This window comes from Aquila chrysaetos, chromosome 2, assembly GCF_900496995.4.
Source record: "Aquila chrysaetos chrysaetos chromosome 2, bAquChr1.4, whole genome shotgun sequence".
Taxonomy (NCBI): Eukaryota; Metazoa; Chordata; class Aves; order Accipitriformes; family Accipitridae; genus Aquila; species Aquila chrysaetos.
In genome coordinates this window covers 19,150,733-19,175,194 of record NC_044005.1, presented here as the reverse complement: position 1 = coordinate 19,175,194, position 24,462 = coordinate 19,150,733, and the positions used below count along the sequence as shown (strand labels likewise).

Here is a 24,462-nt window from a genome sequence, read left to right as displayed (position 1 = left end):
TCCACTTTTTCCTGCTTTTCTTTCATGGGCATTCTGACCCACTTTTTTCCCTACACAGGCTTATCAGCTTGAGCCAGTCATGTTAATCACAAATGCAGATTTGATTGTCACAATTTAATCCAGAATTCCTTGGGCTTATCTGTCCTGCTCTTAAAAAAAACCTCTCCAAAACTTTTGATTTGAGTCATCATCCAATCATCCAGTTCCTTGGGGATGTTTGTGCAGTAAATCTAGATCCACAGACTCACAACTTTCAATAAGGTATGTGCTCCAAAAGCAAGTCAGACTACCTGAAACTAAGCTGATTCCATTGGCGAATTTTTCTGATGTTCTGCACAAGTCACAGGGTAGATCTGAAAACAATGGTTAGAAATCTCAGATCCTGCTCCCAAGGTTCAGCACAGTTTGTAGCTGCCAGAGTCAGCGCTCTGCCAGTGGAACACCGAGCTTTTCAGTCTCAGTGCCGAGTTAAATGTAGCAAGGCTAATGGTTTAAAAAAGGCATTATTATTGCCTGTGAGCTTTAATGGAGTCCTAATTAGTTGTACATGCTGGACATTAGAAGGGGACTTGATGTCTGCTGCTACTGGTTATTCTATTATCTAAAAATGAAGCTTTTAAAGCATTTCTTCATACTAACCTTAATTAAACCTCAGCTTCTGCTTTTAGTCAATGGTAATTTCAAGGTACATCAAAACTCTCTTCACCCAGATCTTCAAAACTGCATTACTGTGAAACGCCAGCAAGTGGCCAGCTCCATAGCATACTGCTCCAAAATATCCATGCTTTAACAAATGTGTCTTCTTGAGCTGCCTTGAAAACTAGTATTGCTAGAGTCATGATCGGCAATGATCTGAAAAGCTCCTTTGGCCTGTGGCAGAACAAAGGAAAGCACAGCTGAGCCCCAGGGTCCTGAAGCAGCATAGCTTGTTTTCTCTCATTATCTCCAAGGCTCACAATAATTTTTTTTAGCCCATTAGTCATTGCAGCCCAATCTGACTGATGGTAGAGATGTCACAGATAATTCTTTTTCCAAAGGTTTCAAGAAAACCCAACAACATTCAGGTACACAAGGGAGAGCCAGGTCCCAGTTTCCCAGGTGAAGGAATAGCTGTCATGAGCTCACCTCTTACTAGAAATCAGAGAATCCATCTGGGAGAGAAACTCTGTAACTACCTGATGCGCAGCAAAAAGATTCAAGAAGGTCTACCCTGATTTGCACACCGAAGTCAATCAACCACAAGGGATGAATCCATAGGAAATCGGGCACAATTAGGTCTAGAGCTCAAAGGTCAATGAACACAGCAGAATGAAGCATTATTTAAATACAAAGAGGATGAATTCATTCTCAGGCCAGGGAAGTATTGAAAGAACCTAAGCAAATAGCTAAATACGTAATCATCTATCTTAAGTCACGTCAAATAAAAGCTTTGTCAATAGTTACAGGCACGTTACATTGCTTTGAAAAACAATGTTTTTCAAAACAGAAGTGCTACTTTTATTTTACTTCCTTCACTACCTGCCCTTAACCATGCCCCACCCAACCTGTCCTTACTGCAGGAAAAGGGGCAGATTAGCGTGTATAGTTCCACCTCAGTGTTCGAAGGACTAATGAATACCAATGCAGAGGAGACCCAGCCCTGTTTTGGGTGTGCATGCCATTTTCTTCTTCTGCTATATATCACAAGCTAAGAATTCACTCCTCTCCTATGACAAGTGACAAAGCTTGGCTATATTTAAAACTAACAAGTACATTCCTATGACTGGTTTTTTTTTCCAAAGACTCCCAAGATCAGTGCTCTGCTTCATAGAAATCTGTGAACCATACCATTCCTCCTATGCAAAATTTCCCTAGTTAGCTGCTCCATAGCTCCAGAGAGTTTTACAAGATAACGTTAAAAAGTACAATATGACGACCCCTCCCTTTGGGCATCTGGCAAGGGATTCCAGTCCACAGGCTAGTAAGTGCTTCCCAGATCATACATACAGGAGGTACAAGCCTCCCTCCACGCAGTGATGCAGCTTTTCATGACTCTGCCTTGAGTCTTCCTTTTTGTCTCACAGCACAGACAATGGCAGTCCAACAACCATACTGTCCTCGAAGGTCAGGAGCACAAACAGCTTGCTCCTTCTCATCACCCAAAATGATTTCCTAAGGTAATTTTGGGGGGAGAAAGGCAAGTGAAGATACCAGGTACACATAAGAAGTTACAACTTATTTGTCCCATTGTTGTATTCAATGGTGGTAGACAACACAGAAATTCAGGGCGATCCAAAAGAACCATACCATCAAAGCTGCGAGCAAAGGTAGCTCAGAAATGCAGAGCATCAGACATGATCCAAGCCCTAGGATTGAAAGCCTTATGCTTGTAGCTAGTTCTTTAAAAAGCAAAAGTAGAACATGTATAATGCTGGTCCCAGTACTAGATAAGGAAGAAGGGAAACATTACTAGAAAAGCAGAAAGTTAATTGCAAAAAGCAGGCATCATTTAAATGTTTATGCTGAGGGAGCAAGGAGAGAAGTCTACAGGCAAATAAAAGGAAGGAAGAAGTTGCACAGTCAGAAATACGGGGAAAAAAAATCAGCATAGAGGATTTGTTTCAAAGCCACTGAAATCTATGGGAAGACTTGCATTATGTTTAAGAGATGTAGATCAACTTTCAATGAAATTCAGTTTCTACAGAAACATCACTGTGAACAGATCTTTATCTATTTTAAAAATATAAAAAAATTTAAGCTGTGTGTAACCTTTTGTTAGATAAATCATACCGTCAAAATGCTGAAATAACTAAAACAGCTTTGAAGGCTGGTTGCTTCTGCTGAACACGATGGGAGTTTTGCCATAGATTGTGAGAGATGATGGCCTGTCCCTCAGTGCAAGCTAGAGAAAAGAATGTAAATCTGCTGGAGCAGTGTTTGTGGAACATGGTGCTGATTTTAGTGATGGCTTTTTCCATGCACCAAGCATGAGATCATGTGCAGGGCTGTATTTACATGGTGATGTAATTTTACAGCAGAAGCTGGAAAAACAAGGAGGGTATATCATGTCCAGCATGATTTATGCCAAGCTTTCCACAACTATGCAGCCTCCCTCCCGTGTCATACATATGTTGGCAGGATGAAAGTAAGAAGTGGGACAACCCTGCCCCCAATTGCTAGACAACCTTATTCTTTGGCTGCAAAATCAACTCATAACTCAAAAAGCAACCTCCATCAGGCAGACAGTTTTCAAGTCAAACAGCATATGTGCCTAACTGAACGCTTACAAAATTACCTTTTGTTTTATACAAATGTCCTGCCAACCAAAGAACAAACCAGGGATGTCTGATGGATTTAGCAACATGGCACTATTTATGCTGTGATCACAAAAGATCAGATGCTCAAATACAATTATTTTCCAAGTAATATTTTATGATAATGTGATTTACAAACTGTTACACCCACTCATCTTTTGAGGTAGAATCTTACATATTTTTCCTTAAAAGGAATGCCATGCCGTGCCATTGAAATGTAAAGACTCAAAAAATAAATGTTGGCCTCATTTACGTACAGAATGCTATTAGTCATAAATAAATAAACTTAAAACAGAATTGTTTGATTAACCAGTGAAATTATATACACACATTCTGGAAAATCTGATTAAGTTTAGTCTATGGTTGGTTTCTAACTAAGCAGGCACAGATCTCTGTATGAGTAACATTTAATGTAAGATCATAACTGTTGTGCCAGTACCTAAAGTTCCTTGCTAATTTATATTGTGGATTAGTCGATGCATCATTTTCTTTTTTCTGGAAAACTGCGTTAGTCTCAAATAAGCCAGGAGCTGAATTTGGAGGAGCCAAAGTCTCACATGCATTTACAGTGAGGCAGTCACTAAGCAGTAAAGTAAAATATTCTGCACTTAAAAGGCAAGACATCCCATGTGATTTCTAGCTGGTCTTTTAAGACATTCAAATTGAAATAACACCTGCTGGAACACCCCATTTTAAAGCCAGTTGTACCCTGGGGCTGGTGCTAGAAACACGCATGTATCCCCTTGTCTCCTGTTTTTTCTTCAGAACTGTTGTCCAACATAAAAAACATATTGATAAGCTCTAGACTCAATGAATCATCAATGAAAAATGGTTTATGTGACAGCTAGTAAGTTTGTCTAACTGGTTGATTCTACTACACCACAAATTATCTTCCATCTTTCACAATTCTGTTCAAGAGTTAGTGTGTTTGCACACCAGTGTCTTCTCAACACGCACTTGGAAGAAAATAATCTACAACGACTTTTCCTTCCAGCCATTTTCCATTCCCATACATCCTCTGCAACACCTCTTATACAGATAACCTCACATAATTAACTCACTGGCAGCACCCATCCTCCAAAATAGTTTCATTTTCCAACCCACTGTAAGCAATCCTCTGGACAACCCTTCACCTGGCAGGCAGCCTCAGAAGCACCAAAAGAGGCATTATTGTGAGGACTGGACTATTACTTCAGGTGATGATGGGTTGTTTGAAGCACAGCTTTGGTCTACTTGCACGGTAAATACTCATGCGATGAATGGGCACTTTTTGGTTCTTGAGCTGGGCAGGTCCCCCTGCATCTCTGGATGATCTTCCTCAGTAGTGAAAGCAAAGAGAATTCCTGGTTTCCTCCCAGGATCTTGGGAGCCAGTAATTAGGACAGAGTAGGACACAGCAGTTAAAAAAAAAAAAAAAAAGCCGCCAAAACAGTGCAATGTAAGTTTCTTTTCCTCATCATTTTACTGCAGCCAAGTATTGCCTGTTTCCCTCTCTACCCCCGCTACACACAACAAGGCTGGAGTGCACACAGAAATGGACATCCCAATGCTCTGCTGCCATGCTCTCAGCAATGGAGTGTGCATTGAGTCAGCCGAGACTAGTAACAAGCAGAGCTGAATTTTGTGTGGTGGGACAAATAAAGGACCTTCTGCTTTCTAAACCTGAAATACAGTTTCCTCAAGAACACTGTAGTGCTCTGGACAAATTGAGGAATAAATCTGGGCAACAAGCAACTTAGATGCTCCAATTTTGTAGAAAAAAAGCACAGTGTCTTTAGCCAACTCTTAAGAATTCATTAAATTCTTACATGAATGCACACACAAATGCAGAAAACCCCAAAGCTTGGGAATAAGCACAGGATGAAGCAGTGCCTCAGAGTACATTCTGTAGTACCTGCGTGCATCTTGCAAAGAGAGGCCTTACATACCTCCTCAATGTGTTAGCAGTCAACTCCCTACATTCAACACTACATGAAATATAGTTCCTTAGTTGGCATTTTCTCAGAGAAAAAGGTAGGACTTGAACATCAGTTTGAGATGCTGGTAAACACTGGTATAAACAACTGAAAAAAAAAAAAAAGGATGGAATATTTGAGCACAAGTCTTATGAGGAGCACCTGAGGGAGCTGGGGCTGTTTAGCCTGGAGAAAAGGAGGCTGAGGGGAGACCTTATCGCCCTCTACAACTGCCTGTAGGGGGGCTGTAGTGAGGTGGGTGCTGGTCTCTTCTGTCAGGTGGCTGGAGATAGGATGAGAGGAAATGGCCTCAAGTTGTGGCAGGACAGATTTAGGTTGGATATTAGGAAAAATTTCTTTACTGAGAGGGTTGTCAGACATTGGAATAGGCTGCCCAGGGAAGCGGTTGAGTCACCATCCCTGCAAGTATTCAAAAAGCACATAGACAAGGTACTCCAGAACATGGTTTAGTGGGCATGGATGATGGTTGGACTCGATGATCTTGAAGGTCTTTTCCAACCTAAATGATTCTATGATTTTCTGTTCATAACTTTTATTATAAACACATAGATTAAATATTAACATAGGAAAAAGGAGACATTACTAGTTAAGCCCTTAAAAGGCTAGGTGTCCTACACCAGCCCCAAAAGTCCATTTTACACAGTATCCACTGAGTTGGCAATCTCTATAGAACCACTGCAGTGGTAACTGAAGCTTCCAAAACACTGGGATAGTCCCTGTCGTCTCTTTCAAATAGAGCAGTGTTCTGCATAAGGAAACAGTTAGTTTGCAATTTTGTTTACTGCAGTTCAGCCACAATGAATAAAAAAGATCCAGGTATTCAAGTAAAGATAGTCCAAGAACATCAGCTCGGTCCAGCTCCTTTTTATCATTTTACCCAACAGGCCAGGCTCATTCCAAGTGTTGTAATGTAACTGGCTAGAAGTTAATGCTGTCAGTCAAGATCCTCTGGGCCTCCTGGGAGCTTTGCAATGACTGTCAGTAAGAGCTAGAACTGCTGTTTGTTCTCCGAGTAACATGCATAAAGCTTTTTCAGTTCATTTATAAAAACTGTTCAAAAAGCAGAACATGTAAGAGCCTGGGAAAATCCTTTTCTTTGCCCGTTTTCAAAATACTAAATTTCAACAACAAAAATCTGGATAGTTGAAGTTTTAAAAGCTTCAATATCAGCTGATAAAAAATAATCTACAAGATTCCATTTTTTCTTGACCCTTAAAGTCAAAAAAGTTAAAATAAAGGTGCTCTGAGCTCTATGCTTAAATACAATACTATGCTTTCCTGTTACAGTGTTTTCTCTGTTCCCCACTGTTCCTTTGCCTTCCAGCAGCGAGTACTCTCACTGCCAGTCTAGTTAATGTCAGATGTTTGAACAGGATCCAAGTTATAAAAAAGATATAATTATTCAGCATCTATATGAACTTACATATTTGTACAGTCCAGACAGCCAACAGTAAATGTGTAAGCAGTGGATTTAATGGAAAATATATATTCTTTAAATCCAGTAGTTAAACTAGTGCAAAGAGGTCTGTGCTTTTAGATGTATGTATTATCAATCATGTACATGGCATTTTCCTGCCTTAAAACTAACTGTGAATAAACCCCTGAAAGTATGGGGACTAACAGAAAAAATAATCTTAGGATTTTGTAGGAAAAATGTAATTCACAATAAAAATACGGTAATTTCTTCTTGCTAGAAGCAAGTAACAAAAATATACTCCCACACATAATTTTTCAGCATCCTAGACACGTAACAAATACTTCTGCAGTAGTAGCCCGTCTTTTAAACAAAGAACGAGTCCCTTACTGTGCTGCATTTTAATGAATATCAAAAAGCACTTATGTCAGTAAATATTTGCTTACTCCTTCATTCATGTTAGTCTGAGTTTTAGCAATGTAAGCAAATGCTAGAACATTGTTGATTAGATAGGAAGTGGTTTACATATAAGAATTCTATATAAGAAAGTAATTTATCTAAATGTATTGGCCCTGGTCCTAGGCAGGGCTGTTGCCTCTTTGTATTATTCCATTGATTCCAGACAGAATTCAACCAAATAGAGCAAGTCTGGAGGGCTCCACCTGCAAAGATCACAGTTAGTCAGAGAAACTCTTATCTTTCCATCTCTCTGTTTAGAGAGAAGGATGGGGGAACAGCCAAGCTACAGGCATCTCAGGGTACTGAACATCTTCATCAAAGATGGAGATTAGAAAAGCCTTCGGGAACTCCCTTATTGTGTAGTTCTCTTTATGCCTTCTCCTACTGCCGCAGCTTTCCCACTTGCTCAGGCACACGTTACTCTGATCAAATCCTGTCAACACAGGTGCAACCCCAGAGGCTCAGAGATACCTAGGATCAAGTCACTGACTGGACTGATTCCCATGGACTTCAGAGTCTGCCAAAGACAAGATTGCCGATGAGGATGACGTCAGCGACTAGTGAAGAAGATGCTGATTCAAGCTACTTCTCTCCAAGATTGGATTTCTGTGCTCTTATGGAGCCTGAAAGGGGCAAAAATATATTTTTCAAGGTGGATTTTTTAAAATCGAATGAGGACTTTCCCCAGTTCCTATGTCCTCCTTTTAATAATATTTAGCCAGTATTTGTCTTGGTGAAACTGAATTTTCCTAGTTACCATGGAGGTGTGATGCAGTGGAGGACTTCTGAAGACCCTGTGTAGACAATATTTTTCTTTTTATTTGTACTATTTTAAACAGCGTAGAAGTATCTTTGTAAAAAAAAATCAGTCCTGAGTTTCATCTCCAGTCTTCAAGATGGACCAATGCTGTACCATTTAACAACAACTTTTTCAGGGTTGGCAATAGTATCTTTCCACTGCTCTACTGCTTCACTGTTACTGCTATCAGAACTTATCCAGATCTGCAGTAAGAAACAAAAAGAAAAATAAAATTGAGTTTACCTGATATAACACAGAGGCCCAGCCTTTATCAGTTCCAAATAAATACCACAGAAGTACAGAATGAGATACAACATGTAGACTGCAACCAAAGCATAACAGCAACAAATACAGTTCTGTTAGGACTAACATATTTTGGCTTTCAGCTGGGAACACAGGGAGTCTGGGTTTAAATTTAGCCTCTAAAATAGCTTAGAGAACTCACTACACACTAGTATTTCTCTGCTTAATATGATGTTCTGAGTTAAGCATTCCTTGCTCCATTCAAACGCATGTGCTGGGGTCAAGGGCTCATCAGGGCCAGTGATGGCTCTATGCATTCAAACTCCAGTTGGCTGCAAGCCATCTGGCATCCTGAGCTAGCTGTCCAGCATTTTCATGAGGATTTAAAATCACACACTCCAACAGACAGGGCCAAACCTGCATTCCACAGAGATTACTAACATGCCCATACCATACATAGTCACGCAGTAAGAGACCGTTTCTTCTCAGTATTCAATTAATGGGTAGTGGCCATTAAATGAGGAAGTGAGGTACAAGTAGGAAATTTTCCCCCTCAACATTATCACCAGCCTCCACTGCCAAAAGAATTCTGCTTATGCAAGTAGGTATCATTATTTACAGGACTCTATTTCCTCAAGTCTTCCAAGAATGAGTCCTTTTAAGACTTCTCAGAAACCTTCACCATGAAGTACATTTAGCTTACACTGCTGAGGCATAAGTCCTCAAGAAGTGAGAATAATGTCTTCCAGAATACCACAGACAGCTGATGTTTCATCCACAGAGACTCAATATACATCTTGCTCATGATTAAAGACATGCCTGTAAAAGCAGCCTAATCTAAGTATTGTCTGCTCAGAACAGCATCCAATTAAACATCATTCTCTGAAGAACAAAGTTAATAGATCCAGCTATATTAATCTTTTTCCAGCTACCCAGCCAATTGCTCAAAGTTCATTTTTCCCTGAGCCATATTTTATGTCTTCATGTGTTATGTGGCAATGTCTGCCTGCATGAGCTGAAACAACCTTTTCCAAATAATCTCTGAGGAGCAGAAGTAGCTCATTTCCTCCCCCTAAAAATAAGATCCATGATTAAATGTAACTCGTCAGATTGAGATGACCTCACATATTGCTAAGTGACTGCAAAATCATACCCTCTTACTTTTGCCCCAACGTAGCACAACTAAAAAGAACAATTTTCTTCTTTTCCTATTCCAAATCCAGTTCCACCAAAAGGAATCACAACAGGATGGAACATGTTCCTCCATTTTATGGAGCCTCATGTCACACTTCACATAACTCTTGCTGGCACATCATTTCTATAGCACGTCAGCATCTCCTAAAACCGTACGTCTTCAGCAGGCACAAGAAACATCACCAGAATGGGACAGTACCATTTTCTGTACCTAAGGATCGCACAGTTCTTCATCTGACAAGGGACATTACAGTTAGGGTCTCAAAATCAATTCTACATTATTAATTTATGCATATATTAAAATTCTGCTACTAAATCTGGCTGGGTCAGGGAAAGCACAGTGCATTAAGAAGAGCTATGGCTCACTATACCAAGAAGAAAAGGAGAGAAAAAAGGGACAGGATGATGGTAAATTAGAACAACCAGGGGAAGAGGACAGTGAGAATAAGAGACCAGACTACAAAGTTTTACGGTGGTTAAGTAAATATGATCACACAAATGCTTTCAAAGAGATACTACTGAAGTTTCAGCTGTTAAGGAAAAAAGAGAGGGGGAAAAGAGGGGGAAAAGAGGGGGGAAAAGAGGGGGGAAAAGAGGGGGGAAAGGGTACCTGTTTTGTTCCCTCTTTTTTTCCCTCTTTTTTTTCCCTCTTTTTTTCCCTCTCTTCTTTTTTTCCCTCTTTTTTTCCCCTTTTTTTCCCTCTTTTTTTTTTCCCTCTTTTTTTCCCTCTTTTTTTTCCCTCTTTTTTTTCCCTCTTTTTTTTTTTTTTTTTCTTTTTTTTCCCTTATTTTGTTTCATTTTTTCCACACTCTTTCTTTCACCTCTTTTTTCCCTCTTTTTTCCACCCTCTTTTTTACCCCACTCCTTTTTTCCCTCTGTTTTTCCCTCTTTTTCTCTCCTCTTTTTTCCCTCTTTTTCACCCTCCGTTTTTCCCCTCTGCTTTTTTCCCCTCGGTCCCCTCTTTTATTCCCCTCTTTTTCCCCTATCCCTCTTCTCCCTTTTCTCCCCTTCCCTCGTTTCCCCCCCTCCCTTTTCCCAACAGAGCGAGAAACGACGGCCCACCCCTTAAAAAATAATTGTGTTTAGTCACCTATGTTATCTCTTGATCATACATATTTAGAATATTGTGCTGATTTCAGCATTTTTTTACCCAGGAAGGCAATCTGATATTGTAGCTGTTGATACTTCCTTTTACACAAACCTCTTTGGAAGTGTATTGGTATGGTAAGCCAACACACCCCCTTTCTTTACAGTACATTGTAGATTGTGGAGCTCCTGTTAGTGCCATGTTTGTTTTCTTTAGAAAGCCTAGAGCCAAGGAGGACATCTTATGTCTCTCTGTAGGAAGGAATCTTCCACATACTCCACACAAAAATGACTTAAGGATTTCTTTTTAAAAGAAAAATCAAATGTCAGCTCCCATTCTGATGTTAGTGCATGTTTAAGAGCCCAGTACTATTCCTTCTTGGGTTACATCCAGAAGAGTTTATTAGAATTTACTATTTTACTATATGCCACCTTATTTAAAGTATTTTAAAACTCATACCAAGAAACCTGTGGAACTGGATTTTAAGTAAAGGATATCATGCTAGTTAGCAGAAACCAACCTGTCCTAAGAAGTGTTTTCTTCTTACTGAGCTTCTGCTGTAGAGCTTGATGAGAAAGCTAATTCCTTGTTCAGCGTGGCTAACTGGAAAAATCATCATTTCTCCCCACTTCACTTGGCCATTAGTGGACTTCAGAAGACGAGTCTTCTTCTTATAAATCATCCCTTCTGTACTAAACATTCCAACTTTCACGAAGAAATCTAGCACAAAAGGGAAGGAAAAAGGCATAGCACACAAAGGGTTATTCACAAACACACCCAAAAAGGAACTGACAAGATCCACATGTACGGTTCAAATTGCAACAATTTCCCAAAAGTCTAGCCAAAAGAACTGTACAATAGCTTTCCTGACTAGTCACACAGAGTATGTTCAATAATACTGAATTGATTAACACAGTATCCAAACAGCAAGTGCAACCTAATGCTCTTGTATGTCAGGATTAATATTGGGATAAAAAATCTTCCAAAATACATAAACACGTAGCTTCAAACCAAACAAAAAGTAATCAAGTAAGACATCTGTGGAAACAAGCCTTGGCAATGGAAACCTACTGCACAGTATGTTAGTCTGAGGTTTGCAAGGAATGTTATGAATTGCCAACCCATTTGAGCAGCAATTTACCTGTTACAAATACTTTTAGACAGGAGGCATGAGATAGCTGATGTAACTTACTTGAAGACAGTGGTGTAGATGAAACTGGAAGGTTTTGTGCTTCAAGAATCTGTAACTGAATCCTCCTGTTTATTGCCTGAAAACAAGTTCCTATTTGAAGTTCTGCACGGCACACCTACAAGCAGAAGAATGTTGCCATAACATCTGGATTAAGTTGCTTATAAACTCAGGAAACACAGGAATTCTGTCATATGTTGCACTCCCACATTTCTATCTGGGATTTCCTGGACAGAAATGTAAGCATATGTTGTATACACAACCTGCAGATGCACAGTAAGTGCATCTTGCACTTGTCATAGCTGTAGTACATGTGCTCCACTGACAGACTGCTTACATGCAGCACACATATTGGCCCTCATGGGCTGCAGCCAGAGATACTGGACAAATAAATGAGTCCTCAATTTTCATCTGGGAAAGATTCCTCAATGGTAAGAGCAGACACATACAGGGAAAACTGGACATGCAGTTGTAGCTCTATTAAACCTGGGTGTGGAAGTAAGAGACCAGGTATGCTCCACTAACACAAAAACCTTCAGAATTCTCCTCCCACACTTTTGAATTTTGCAATATAGAGATATAAGCAATGCTCTCCATAGATACAAGGCCCCATCACTTAATGTCATGAATGTTCAGGGTGACTGCAAGCTGTGGAGTTTCCTATGTTATGGAAGTACTTATGTTTTACATGCCTACACACATACACCGTCCCCCCCGCCCCCATGAATGTACTGAGATCTCCAGTCTGAATTTTTTTTAGAATTTTTGCTAGTGGCAAAGTTGCATTGAGGCACCCTCATTACTGTCCTGTCAGATGCTAACGTACTCTGAACACTATAAGAACAGCAGCAGAAGGCCAGTGGAGGCCCAGCTTTCCTGTCAGCCTCCATTTAAAAGGACACTGCTAGTCCTGGTTCCCTTCCAAGTTTTAACATACTTCAGTGAAGCAAAATGCACCAAGCAGGAGCACAACAGGTCACATAAAGAGAAGTCAGGCTCCAGTTCATCGAAGAGACCCAAATTCTCTTTGCAGCTTAGCCACAAAATTTCTGTGTAACCCTGAGAGGAAGCCACTTACTTGACTCTGAGCTTTGGCTCTCTATTGGCAAGTAGGATAGTTTGCTGCCTTACAGGGTAATACAGGGATGAATTCCAGCAATGTCTGGAGGGCTCTTGGATACAATGGTGAGGAAAGCCAACACAGAGAGAGAAACTATGAGATGATTCAGGAATTTATATTGCGATGAAGCAGTTTCTAAAACAGCTTCCTCTTTCACTTAATCTTACTGCTTTTGAAGCAATATGATTATTCTTGTTTGAACTAAAAAATGTCAAGTGTAACTTATGTTAGAAATCAAGAGTATCATGCATATTACTCAGACACACTTAGATAAAATTTGCGTTTGAATTGCTAATTCAAGTTTAATTTGTTGAAAATACAAATGTCTAGACACAATCTGAAAAAGAAACAAAGTGAGGGTAGGGGGAAAGGAAATCCCACTGTGAAAACCACCTGCATCTTATTACACTACTGGAAATGAACTGTCTGAATTATTACTTCACAGCATGCAATCTGAACATGAAATATATAGCTATCTCTGCAGTTTCAAGCCACTGAAGACCTTAGCACTTTTCTTCCATAACAAAAGCAGATTCCATTTGCTCTGAGCTCTTGCTGTGAGTCCTAAGGATCTTCTGATGCTTTTTTGGCTGGAAAAGGCAATTACCCGGTGTCCTCTGCTGAACATTTCCCCAGAATGCCCCTCCCTCAAGCTGTGGGCCATGGTGTGGAAGAGCTTGCTCTAGCTCTTTTCCCAGAAACAGCTGTAGTTTATGACCAGAACAGCTATGTGCAGAGTTGAAAAGTGCATTTTTTTCCCCCATCAAAATGCCTTTCCCCAATAAAGGGGGGGGGGGGGGGGGGGGGGGGAACAACACCAAAAAAAAAAAAAAAAAAGAAAAAGAAAAAAACTGTTTGTTGTTAACATTGAATTAGTACCGAATTATTTTACTTAGATTTCCAGCAACATTTTCTAGGTGATCTAGCAACATACTTTTGCAGTATTGGCACTTACAGGTGCTTTGGAAGGAGGAGATATATCCAGCCAATGACTTGACTCCTCTGAGCTGAGCTCCCGCAGTGCCAAGGAGCACTCTCCAATTGTTTTTTTCCTGGGAGTCTGCATCTGGATTTTAAATACCAATCTGACAGCCTGCAGGCTTTGCAGTTTAATAGCAAATACAAAAGTTTCCATAAATTCAATGTCCTAGAAAGAAAAACAGAGGGGGTAACATCACCGTTGTAAGAGAGTCACACCGAGCCTGAAACCTAGAAACCAAGACTTGCTGGTCCTATAGCCACTGCTCCTGGCTACCATTTTAGGTTGCCATGTAAAAGTGTGCTTTTACAGTTGTAAGCCCCCATTGACACACCCTGGCAGGGACAAAGCTCTGAATTATTTTTCACTACCATAACAAGTTGAGGACATCATCTACATTCCCTGGGGTGAATATGCACCTACAGGTATGCCCAGTCTTCCCCCAGTTCCCCACCACTGAGTTGCCAAGGCCAGCAGCTCATGGTTCAGTCCTCTGTGAGGACAGTCCTGCAGACTTGGGAGAGGAGGACGACAACGGTACAATGCAAGAGAGGATATAGGGGGAGGAAGTGGAACAAGGCTTTTAATAGGATTTTGAGAAGTTGGGGGGCAGGGCAGGGAAGGAAGCAACCTGAACTTGGGCAACTACCACAGCAAATATGGCATAGGAGTAGATGTTTGGGCCATTTAAAAAATCCATTTACATTTCAGTTTAATTTTTTGGGGGGAAAAGATTTCTTGGTGTCATCCCTGCCTCTACTTACATTGCACCCTTCCTTGGCAGAAGATTTGAAATGCACTGGTTTGGGCAGTGTGAGAATTCCCTTGACGTAGATATGAGGATTTTCCCCATAGCTAGAAGGCCAGCTCAGATCTTTGCACTGCAACATTGAAAACACAGTCAGATTAGACAATGTAAGACTCTGGCCTTCAGACAACTTAGAAACAGAGTCTTCTACACTCTTCTAGAATTATGCATAATTCCTGTAATATTGAATATAAATCAGAGCCAGTGTAATGATTGTGTCACTTCAGATCGTTTAATAATTAATTTTCACAACCAGAGGGTAAAAAAGTTATTCGGTAGACTTTAATGATTTCACTATGTGGCAATTTGACAACAGATAAATCATGAAATCCCTTACGTAGTATTTATCACTTGATGTAGTTACAAGGTTTCTGACTACTCAAAGTTCCATTGCCTAAAAATTATTCATAGTTCCTGGAAGCGTATAAAACAGCTATCATAGCAGTATCACATTAGCTAACAAAAAAGCCACAAGAAGCTACATGTCCTCAAAGTGCTATTATGGTTCTGCCCTGAAGGAACTGTTAGATTTAAAGTCAGTTAAATGCTGCATCCAAAGTTGCTCCAATTTGCTGCCTCCAAATTTCCACAGGAAAAGTTCCACAGCAGGACCAGCCTATGACCAGCTCAGCTTTCTTATCTATGCAGAACAGTTCCTCAGTCCACAATCAGAACATATGTATAGTAACATAAAGAGTTATATACTACTTTTACTATTGACTGCACCAGAACAGAGGTTGCAACAGGGGAAAAAAAAAGGGGGGGGGGGGGGGGGAAGATACTTTGAATGAAGTTCAGTATTACATTTGACTGAACTTTGTTTATATTAACACTTAGAAGTAATTTTTTTTCTCTTAGAAGTATTCCTTAAAGTAACAGAACCCATTTCAATGAGAATGAACACTAAGTATAGTAAAATAGCCATTTGAGTAAATAATAAAGTTATCTATATTTTCTTACATGTAAAACTGTGATCCAAATCTGTTCTACAGAAGAAACATAACACAACTTCACATTCAGTCTTCCAAAGTCTCGTTCATCACCTGATAATGTAATAGTATCTATGGAAGAAAGCCAATTAGTGTTTTTAGAAGTAATGCAGTATCTTAAAAGTTCATTCCAAGAATAAGGGAACTCATTAGCAGGTGGACTGCCTATCTTTGAAAACTTAAGTTTGAAATACTGAACACCTACATTTTAAGGACAAAATATCGATGAAGTCCTGTAGCCTGACCTTCTGCATAGCTAAAAGCCTTCACATTTACCTCAGTTATCTCTACTGAATTTAATAATTTGTGCTGTACTCGAACAACTTTTAGAAAGGAAAAAAAGCATGTGCTTGAAACACCCAGAACACATTTATAATCTATCACCTCCCTCAGATTAATTACTTTCACTGTTTAGTTTATAAATTGGCCTCCTTTTTATCTTTCTCAGATTTCAATTCCAGCCTAGTAAACATTTTACTGTTATGCTCTTCTCCAAGTCAGAAGAGCCATTTAATATCCAGCATTTCTCTGTCATGACTGAAACTAGGTCATTGCCCCCCAGTCTTCCTTCTGAGGAGACTGGGTGAAATTCTGACTTCCAGCAGGGTGACTTTCGTGGGGACTTAACTAATTTCTTAGTGTTTATTTTGCAGTATCTCCACTTCTTCAGCATTCTTTCATAAATAAGGATACTAGGTTTACATGCAATATTCTTGCCTAATTCTCAGAGTAATATGGGTATTGGATTCCAGGCACTTCCTACAGAGAAATACTGATACATGAAAAAGGACTAGAGCTGTGACCAAGGTGCTGCATTCTATCCTAACAGAACATCTGTAACATCTTAGTTCACAGGGATAGTAAATCCAGGGATGAATTTTTCAAAAGCAAAAGAACTCCTCAAAGGCTCAATCTCCTGACAACAGGAAGGTGCAAGTCCAAAACTCTTAATTTCAAATTGCAAAGTAATCTCCAAAATGACTTGCTAATCAGATTCATCTAAAAAAAACCCAAAACCAAAACCCCAAACAAAAAAAATCATCAACAGTAGAGACAGCTCAATGTTTCAAGTGCAAAGGGAAATATTTCATTACAAGGTAAACAAACAAAACATTACCCAAACTCCTGTTACTGCCTTGCGAATCCTTCCTGGAAGAAGTACTGCTAGGTACACTGGAGAATGAATCATATCTCTGGGGGACGGGGGGGGAAAAAAAAAAAAAAAAATCACTTCATTCAGAGCAACAGATGCAAAAAGCCAGAGAGATTCTACCATCGGACAAGACAAGATGAAAACAAAACAACACTGAATTTCAAATAATTGTCTCATTCCCTACTAATCTTTTGATCCAGCAGCATGGAATTACTACTTTGACGCAGAGAGCTAATACAGGACACATATGGCCAGCACAGAATTTTTTTGCTCACTGATACATATGCAACTTCATCTCTATGTAAAAGATGATTATGTGAAAAAAAAAAAAAAAAAAAAAAAAGCAGTGTTTTTTGCATCAATGGAAACTTCTAGTGTTCCACTTTTCAACTGATGGGGGAAATCACAAGATGACAAACCACAGCCTCTTGTCTGTCTTGTCCTGCCTAACAGCCTAGTCAGGTTCTCAATAGCCCCATTGGGCCAGAGCAGCAGTAGTCAAAGGAGACATCAGGAAAGAGCCTCTTGAAATTGGTCGACATTGAACTTTTCCCTCTAGTCCTTCCAGTGCATAGTACAATGCCCTTCACTGTTTACTTTGAAAACACAATGCAACAGGAACAGATACACCAAGTAAGCTGATGTTTCAGTATAACCTAAATTACAAGGGGAACTCACCTTCATGAATCGATGAGGTGGGCTTCTGAGATCAAACATTGAACGACTTACATCAAATGATGCAGGCAAAGCACTAGGTCTTAAATCACAAACTAAAAAGACAAAGAGAACAATACAAATCATGTAAGCATCATTGCTAGGAAAAAAAAAAAAAGAAGATTTTTTTAAATTTAAGTAGACCTATGGTAGAATTGAAACCTAGCTAAATAACATCTAAGGAAGGATGTCAGCACCTTTCCCAAAACACTTCCCTGAAATGAGCAAATGGAGAAAACAAGCCATTAAAGTATCTTAATCAATTCCATCTTTGAAATAGTTCAAACTTACTCGGTCACGTTGGTAGCACTGGTAGAATGGGGAGCCCACCTCAAAGTAAATTCCTCAAGAGAAATGGTTCTTTTAGTAGATGCTTTAGCAAAACAGAAAAGCCTTGTCTTTAAATCTAGTCAGGCAGAACTGGGGCTTAGCCTGGTCTCCTTTTTTAAATTTTTCCACAGTAAAGATGCCAGTGGCGAAAACATGCTGCCTGCTAAACTTGGCCTCATCTCCCTGGCTCTACTGATCACAGTGTTAAAGCACCATACTCTGCACCCTTACTAGATCTCAAAGCAAGTCTTAACTCTAAGATGACACATACTTGTTATAGCATAAAAGCAAGATCTTTATTTTATAGAAGGGTAGTTTCCTCAGCAGTTGGAGGTATTTAAGTAGATCCTACCAGTTTTTTTTAGACCTCGAAGCAATACAGAGCTAAAGCACATTGTGTATGCATATTATACAGCAACAGTAGAAAAGGAGAGCTGAATTAATGCCACTGTTTCAGCAATCTTTGCTGACTCCAGTTACGTTCAAGAGGTTTTTAAAGCCTCTCAACTTCACAACTGACCCATACTGAAATGAATGAAAGCAGTATGGTTTAACTTCTAGGAGTATCTGATACAATGAATTGCTTTTTGTTGCAATGCTGTGTTATGGTATTTGAGAACACCTCCATTACAATTCACTGATCATAGCTTAATGGAATTACATCACTCATTACTGAAAATTTATTTCCTATTTATTGCTATCAAAAGAAATAACCAATTATGCTTATTGTGAAATGTGACAATAAAGAACAATTTTTTCTTTTCCCAAGGAAGAAAAAGAGAACAAAAGATAAAGAAAGTTTTGACAACCCATGGGAGGAAAAGGAAAGTAACAGAATTCAGATAAAATTTAATGAAGGTCTGTGTGTATGGCATGAGTTCCAAATTCTCTCTTGCACATGAAACAAAAGGGCTGAGCTGTTCACCAAGTCTAGTGTAGAAATAGCATTATAATACAAGGCCTAGAAACCTTGTTTGATATAATAGAAGCAAATAGGAGAGACCAGCCCATTACTTGATTTGAAATTGATTATGGTTATGGAAATTAATTCCGTATTCAGTACTCATGACTTTCACAAACTACTGGGAAACACACACTTGAACCTACCCATTACAAATCACTGAAACACTTTAAAGACAGTATGATCTGCTGTTTCTAGTAAAGCTGCTCAAAGTTTTCAAAGAACATGGAGTGGGGGACAGGGGGAAAGAGATGGTGCCTTTTTCAAAAACTTAAGTTTTTAATGGAAAAAAAAAGACAATTTTTACACTGAGAAAGCTGCCTGTAAAATATAAAAAAGCAGAAAAATTTTAACCATAAACATATGTTGTTTACCAATAATAACTAGAAATTTGGAAAAATATTAATGAATTTATTATTCAGTTTGTTGTTGCTGGGGGTTTTTTTGTTTGTTTTTAAGATGTAGAGGAGGGACTTCACATGAAAATTCAAGAATTTCACTTCATACGTTCCAAATAAACACATTCTGTAGTTCTAAGCCCAGACACATGAAAAGCATCATAGCACTTGCTGCAACAAAACAGGCTTAGAATTTTGCTTAAATAGTCTATAGATGCACATGAAGAGAATCATCTAGTTTTTGAAACAGCTGTCAAAAAACTCTGGAGGAAGAAGGCATTTTAGACCTGTACGCTAGACACACTTAAGTGACCTTTCTTGTGTTTAAGCTTACTAAGACAAAACTAGTGAAGTGTTTACTTAGCTTGAAGAAAAATGGAAAAAGAGACAATGAACTGAAGGGAAGATGTTCAAGACAGTTTTACAAAACCTATTTGGCTCCCACTACAGGTGCTTACAAAGCCTAGCAAAACCATATGCATTAAAGGCTGCTAAAATTCTGTATGTGTTTTGTTCTCTTAAAAAAATATACGGAGTAGTCTTTTCATGTAGTCTCTATGGTGATTGAGAATTATTTTTAAAACAGGACACAGACTGAGACATTTCCCCAGCTGTAAAATAAGCATGCTATACCATTCTAAATAAAACATCTTTAAAAATGCATGCTGTTGCCAGCTTCCGATGCGATACAGAAGTGTGTACGTTTCTTCGAGTGTGTGAGTTTTGTGAATGCATTTGCCTTAGCAGTCACTTACACCAAGCAACACTTAGTCACCTACTTCCCTCTGAAAAGCTTTCATGATAGGATACACATACCAATGAACAGCACAGAAGAAAATTTTTACCTAGGTAGCCAAACACTTTTTATCTAAACTTTTATTATCTCACAGCCCTCCCCATTCTTAAACACACTTATGCAATGAGAGTGGGGACATTTCTGCACCTTCAAAAGCAAACTACAAAAAAGCTGGCATATAGCATCACTTCCCATTTTGCACCTGTTCTTATCATCTGCTCCGGAATGGTTTTTGGTGCTTGTTCCTCTCTCCATACATATACTCCTCAGCCATTCCTCCACTCAGCATATTGCCCAACTTCCTTTTTCCATCTCCCTCAAACACTCCTATCACTGGTAGCTGGAAATCTCCAGTACTGCATCCTGTTTTGGATCGGAGGCAGCTATACTAGCTTGCTTTGCCAATTTGTCTACCTTTGTGTGATGCATGCAAACCTTCTCAAGCCCCCAAAGGACAGAAAGTAACAGCACAGCTGGAATTCAAGCAGAGCTGGCTCCACAGATTGATTCATCAACCAAGAAGTGTCTGTAGCATACAGACCAGTTTGAGAACTGCTATAATCAAACACATCTTCTGTAGACAAATGGCTTTTCTCTCTTACCTATAAACTTTGGGAAAGGAAGGAAGACAGAAAAGTAAGGGTGTGGTCTTTCTCACCTGATCCATATAATTTCCTATTATCTGATTTTGCTTGGAAGCGCCTAATCAGATCTGGCGAAACCCGATGCTCCAAATAGAATGGGTTGTACACGTCATAGCGGGGCCATTGGTACACGCCGTGCAGTTCTGCTTTCCGGTCACCAAGTGAGGCTCTGGCAGATTCTGCACAGCACAAGTAAACATCAAATGCAAGAGTTCCAGACAGAACACATGCTGCCTGGCTTCATAAGGCAGGCAGAGCGCCTTCAGGGCAAAGGACAAAATATTTCAGTATTATCTACTTTGGGAAAAAAAAACAAAAAAAAAGTAAAGAAAACACACATATACATTACGTCAGATTTCCACAGTGTGCTAGCAAACACTGGAATTAAATTGGCCATAAAAAGCTATGCATACCCTGCCTTGAAGTTCCACAATAAATGTCTAACTATTTAATATACAGAAGGCTCCAAAGACAGACAGCAAGACAGAAATTAACATGAAAAGTAGGGCCATGTGTACAGAAAACCTCTGACTTATTTGGCTACCTACCCCTGGGACATTCTCACTTGGCTAACGGATCCCAGACCTTCAGGAGGGTCTTGTATGGAAAGATAATGCAACTTGTGACTGCAGTCTCCTTAACATCCAATTTCCATAGGAAGTCTGTCAGTGGTAAAATCACTGGTCCAAAATGACTTGAATTGTTGGCTGAGGCACAAGTAGACAAATCTGAGAATGCTTGAATCCCAGCCCTTTACTCAGCCCATTACAGCACAGCTGCTCTATTTTTCTTTCCTTTATTTATAATCATTTCAGAAAAAACATGCATGTCTTGGTCAGCAGAATGGTAAAGAACACTGCTGTAGTGCTTCATTTTGTCTGTCTGGAGTGAAAATAAGCCACATGTAACAGTACAGTAGAGAACAGGGATGGGGTGACCTGGACTCTGCCAAGCTCTGACATTTCCTTCCTTCATTTCACCTCCCTGGACTTCAACCTATCTGTGAAAAAGTTCTTTACCCCATTGTAAAGTGCCTTCAATTCTGCAAGTATGTTGCACCAAAAGAGGCAAACTATTATTGATGTAAAATCCTTTCCTCCAGGTGTTAGTAGAGTAAGTAAAAAAGAGTAACTAAAACAGTGAGATGGAGCGTGAGAAATGATAAAGCAAGAATTCAAGTATAATGGGCTGAAGCGTGATGTAAATTAGGATGAATGCTAGAAGTGAGGCCATAAAGAATTGCTACACAGCAGATGACGGAAAAGCCAGTGTTCCAGACCAGGAGCACACTTATTCCTGCTAGCTTACTTCTGTGAGAGCATGAGACATGCTGCAGTGAGTATTGAAGACAAAGGCTGCCAGAACTTAACTGCTTTCAGAAGGGATGCCAAGAGCTAACACTGAACATGTCCTGTTTCACTAAAGGAAAATGGTCAGACATGGACAGAAAATGGAGTGGAACTGAGACTAGAACTTGGACTTCTACAGATATTTAACAACAGTCTAAGAAACAAATACTCTAAATACATTTTTTTAATATGCTGGTGCTTTGGCTAATGTGAAGAAGGAATGACAGCGCACTTCACTGTATTTAGTAAATCTCCCTAAAAAGTAAACTTTGCATTGTTAAACACAACTTTAATGAGGCTTAAAAAGCTGTACTTTAAAAAAATAAGTATTTATATTTAGAAAGAGAAATGGAAGTTGACTACTTGACATAAGAGCCACTTTTCAAATATTTGTTCAAGAATTTAAAATATTTGCTCAAGAGAGACAATTATGAAGAGTCAGGTCATCCTGCCAGAAGATCTACTGGCTTTATAGCTTAAGGGCCACACTGTTCACCAGGTCCTTCAAAAATTACGATGAAGCAGAATTCCCAATGAAGACAAGTCACTGGTTTATAAGTCACTGACTGTTAAGATTGTGTAGAACAGCATGAATAAAGAAAACATTTATCTAAATGTTGTTAAACACATCTTCCTTCTCCCTGGAAAACACTTGTGCTTCAGAGTCCTTGATAGACTTCTCTGTACAGTATCTTGAGGATGAGGTAGGACAAAGCAAGGCAGAGCATGAACCCAGACCCAGTAAGAAAGGGGATTACCACGAGCATGTCCTGCATTTCCATACCTTGTCCAAGTATGGACTTACAAGAACTAGCTACTGAAGTAGCAGGCAAGTGGGAAGGCTGAAGGAGATCAGGCTCAGAGATGAGGAGGGCCTCACATGTTCTACCTCCAGCTATTAGGTTGCCTGTCCATGTCTGGTGAGGCAGACATCACAAATGAAGCCCACTAAAAAGATTGGGCAGAGAATGGCCAATCTATACCAAAAAGCTCTGCTAGGCTGATTAGCTTGGCTCTGGTGCCAGTGTCACAAGCAGGGGTTGGTGAGGGTGAGGAGGAAGTTTGGTAATAGGCGTGCAGGAGGAGGAAAGAAACAACAGCAAGGACCTAGGGAGAAGAGATGAAGGGTGGGAGTAAAACCACACAAACACAAAAAAGCTAGGTAGTACTGCATTAGTTATTATGTAATATGTGGTTGACTTTTTTCAGATATTAAAGTTTCCACTCTTAGAAAAGAAATACAATCACATGGGACTAAAAGCATACTACCAGCTTATCACGTCCTTGAGGCAAAGCAACTCCAGAGAAAACAACCATTCAGGTATGTCCCTGTGCCAAAATTTTCTCTTACCTAATTCTAGGCATCTCCTGGCAGGACCAAGAGCCTAGCAATAGCATATGCCCCGTAACTCATGTTACCGGGCCAGGCTCCTATTCTTTTAAAATGCCACTGTGCCTAAATTGCATCTACATCATTTTGGCAGTCTGAGCATGGGACTAACTGGCAGAGGTTGAAGCACAAGATTGTTGTGAAGCAAAGAATCACAGTATCATGTGCAACCTTATACCACTAAGATCTGTGACCCCTGGCCTCCCAAAGAGCAGCAAAAATATCAGGAATAGTAGGGGCAAAAAATTCTGCAATGTAGTAGCACATGCTATCTATTGGCGAAATCTGAAAAGGAAGATATGTTAGTATGTTAAAACATATCAGTACATTAAACATGAAAGCCAGACCACTCTCCTTCTTTACTTGAGTGATCTGGACGCCGGGGCTGTGTTAGGTCTTTCCTTGCCTCCAATAGATTCTTTACTAAAGCTTCTGTTTCCTTCAAATGTCTTCCATGGCTTTGAGTATAAGCACTGGTGTGCAATCCTCCCTTTCAGTTTTATTCATGCAACGTCACAGAGATTCATAGTGAGATGACATCCTTCCCAAAAACTCTCTGGGTGTCCACAGAGAAAACAAACAAGACCAGGCTTCTAGAAAAGTTCTGCAAACATATGTTTTCAGTAGCAATACCTGACAACTTTCAAGGAGTAGCAGAAGCTAAACAACTATTTCAGCTATGCTCTTTATATTTTACCTTGAATCCCTCCAGCATGTGATATACTAGGAAGGTTCTTCGGCTGTACATAAGCCAATTTGAATGGAGGGACCACAAATGGTACCTCCTGACCATCCAGGGGCAGTTTAGAAAGGAGATAATCCTCTGAACAGCCAACTTGACGCTTCACTGACACAGAAGACAATGGAGGCTTCTCTACAATAGTTGGCTTGCTTGCGGCTACTGCTTCAGATTCCTGCACCATGGAAACTGCTAAAAATAAAGAGCAAAAAAACCAGACAGTCCACATGTGCATTAAGTTTTGAACAATACTGTGAACAGATCTCTTTTATTTAATAGGATCTGTGCTTGGTACATTACTTAACAGCTGCTAGTATTCAGTTTTACCAGCATTCAGGACTAGAACCTGGAAAAGATATTCATCTTCATGACACCTGTACTGATCCAAACTCTTTGTTGCCCAAGCTTCTATATTTATAGCTACCTTGCTCTTAAGTG

General features: G+C 39.6%; 1 protein-coding gene across 7 annotated transcripts in view; it reads right to left on the bottom strand.

Annotated features, from left to right (window-relative positions):
• Window positions 1-5,784: 5,784 nt before the first annotated feature.
• The window catches only part of TC2N (tandem C2 domains, nuclear), a 34,870-nt gene continuing 16,192 nt past the window's right edge, over window positions 5,785-24,462 (bottom strand). For 5 of the 7 annotated variants that reach the window (XM_030006874.2, XM_030006837.1, XM_030006846.2 and 2 more), the window contains exons 3-12: window positions 23,983-24,216; window positions 20,561-20,725; window positions 17,382-17,473; window positions 16,668-16,743; window positions 15,522-15,622; window positions 14,518-14,634; window positions 13,730-13,921; window positions 11,658-11,772; window positions 10,986-11,185; window positions 5,785-8,144 (exon numbers count right to left, since the gene is read on the bottom strand). In XM_030006874.2, coding sequence (XP_029862734.1) covers window positions 8,034-8,144; window positions 10,986-11,185; window positions 11,658-11,772; window positions 13,730-13,921; window positions 14,518-14,634; window positions 15,522-15,622; window positions 16,668-16,743; window positions 17,382-17,473; window positions 20,561-20,725; window positions 23,983-24,216 — 1,403 coding nt within the window. In that variant the 3' untranslated portion in view covers window positions 5,785-8,033. The remainder of the gene's footprint in view (window positions 8,145-10,985; window positions 11,186-11,657; window positions 11,773-13,729; window positions 13,922-14,517; window positions 14,635-15,521; window positions 15,623-16,667; window positions 16,744-17,381; window positions 17,474-20,560; window positions 20,726-23,982; window positions 24,217-24,462) is intronic. The other 2 variants (XM_030006878.1, XM_041121665.1) reach the window with 2 other exon arrangements.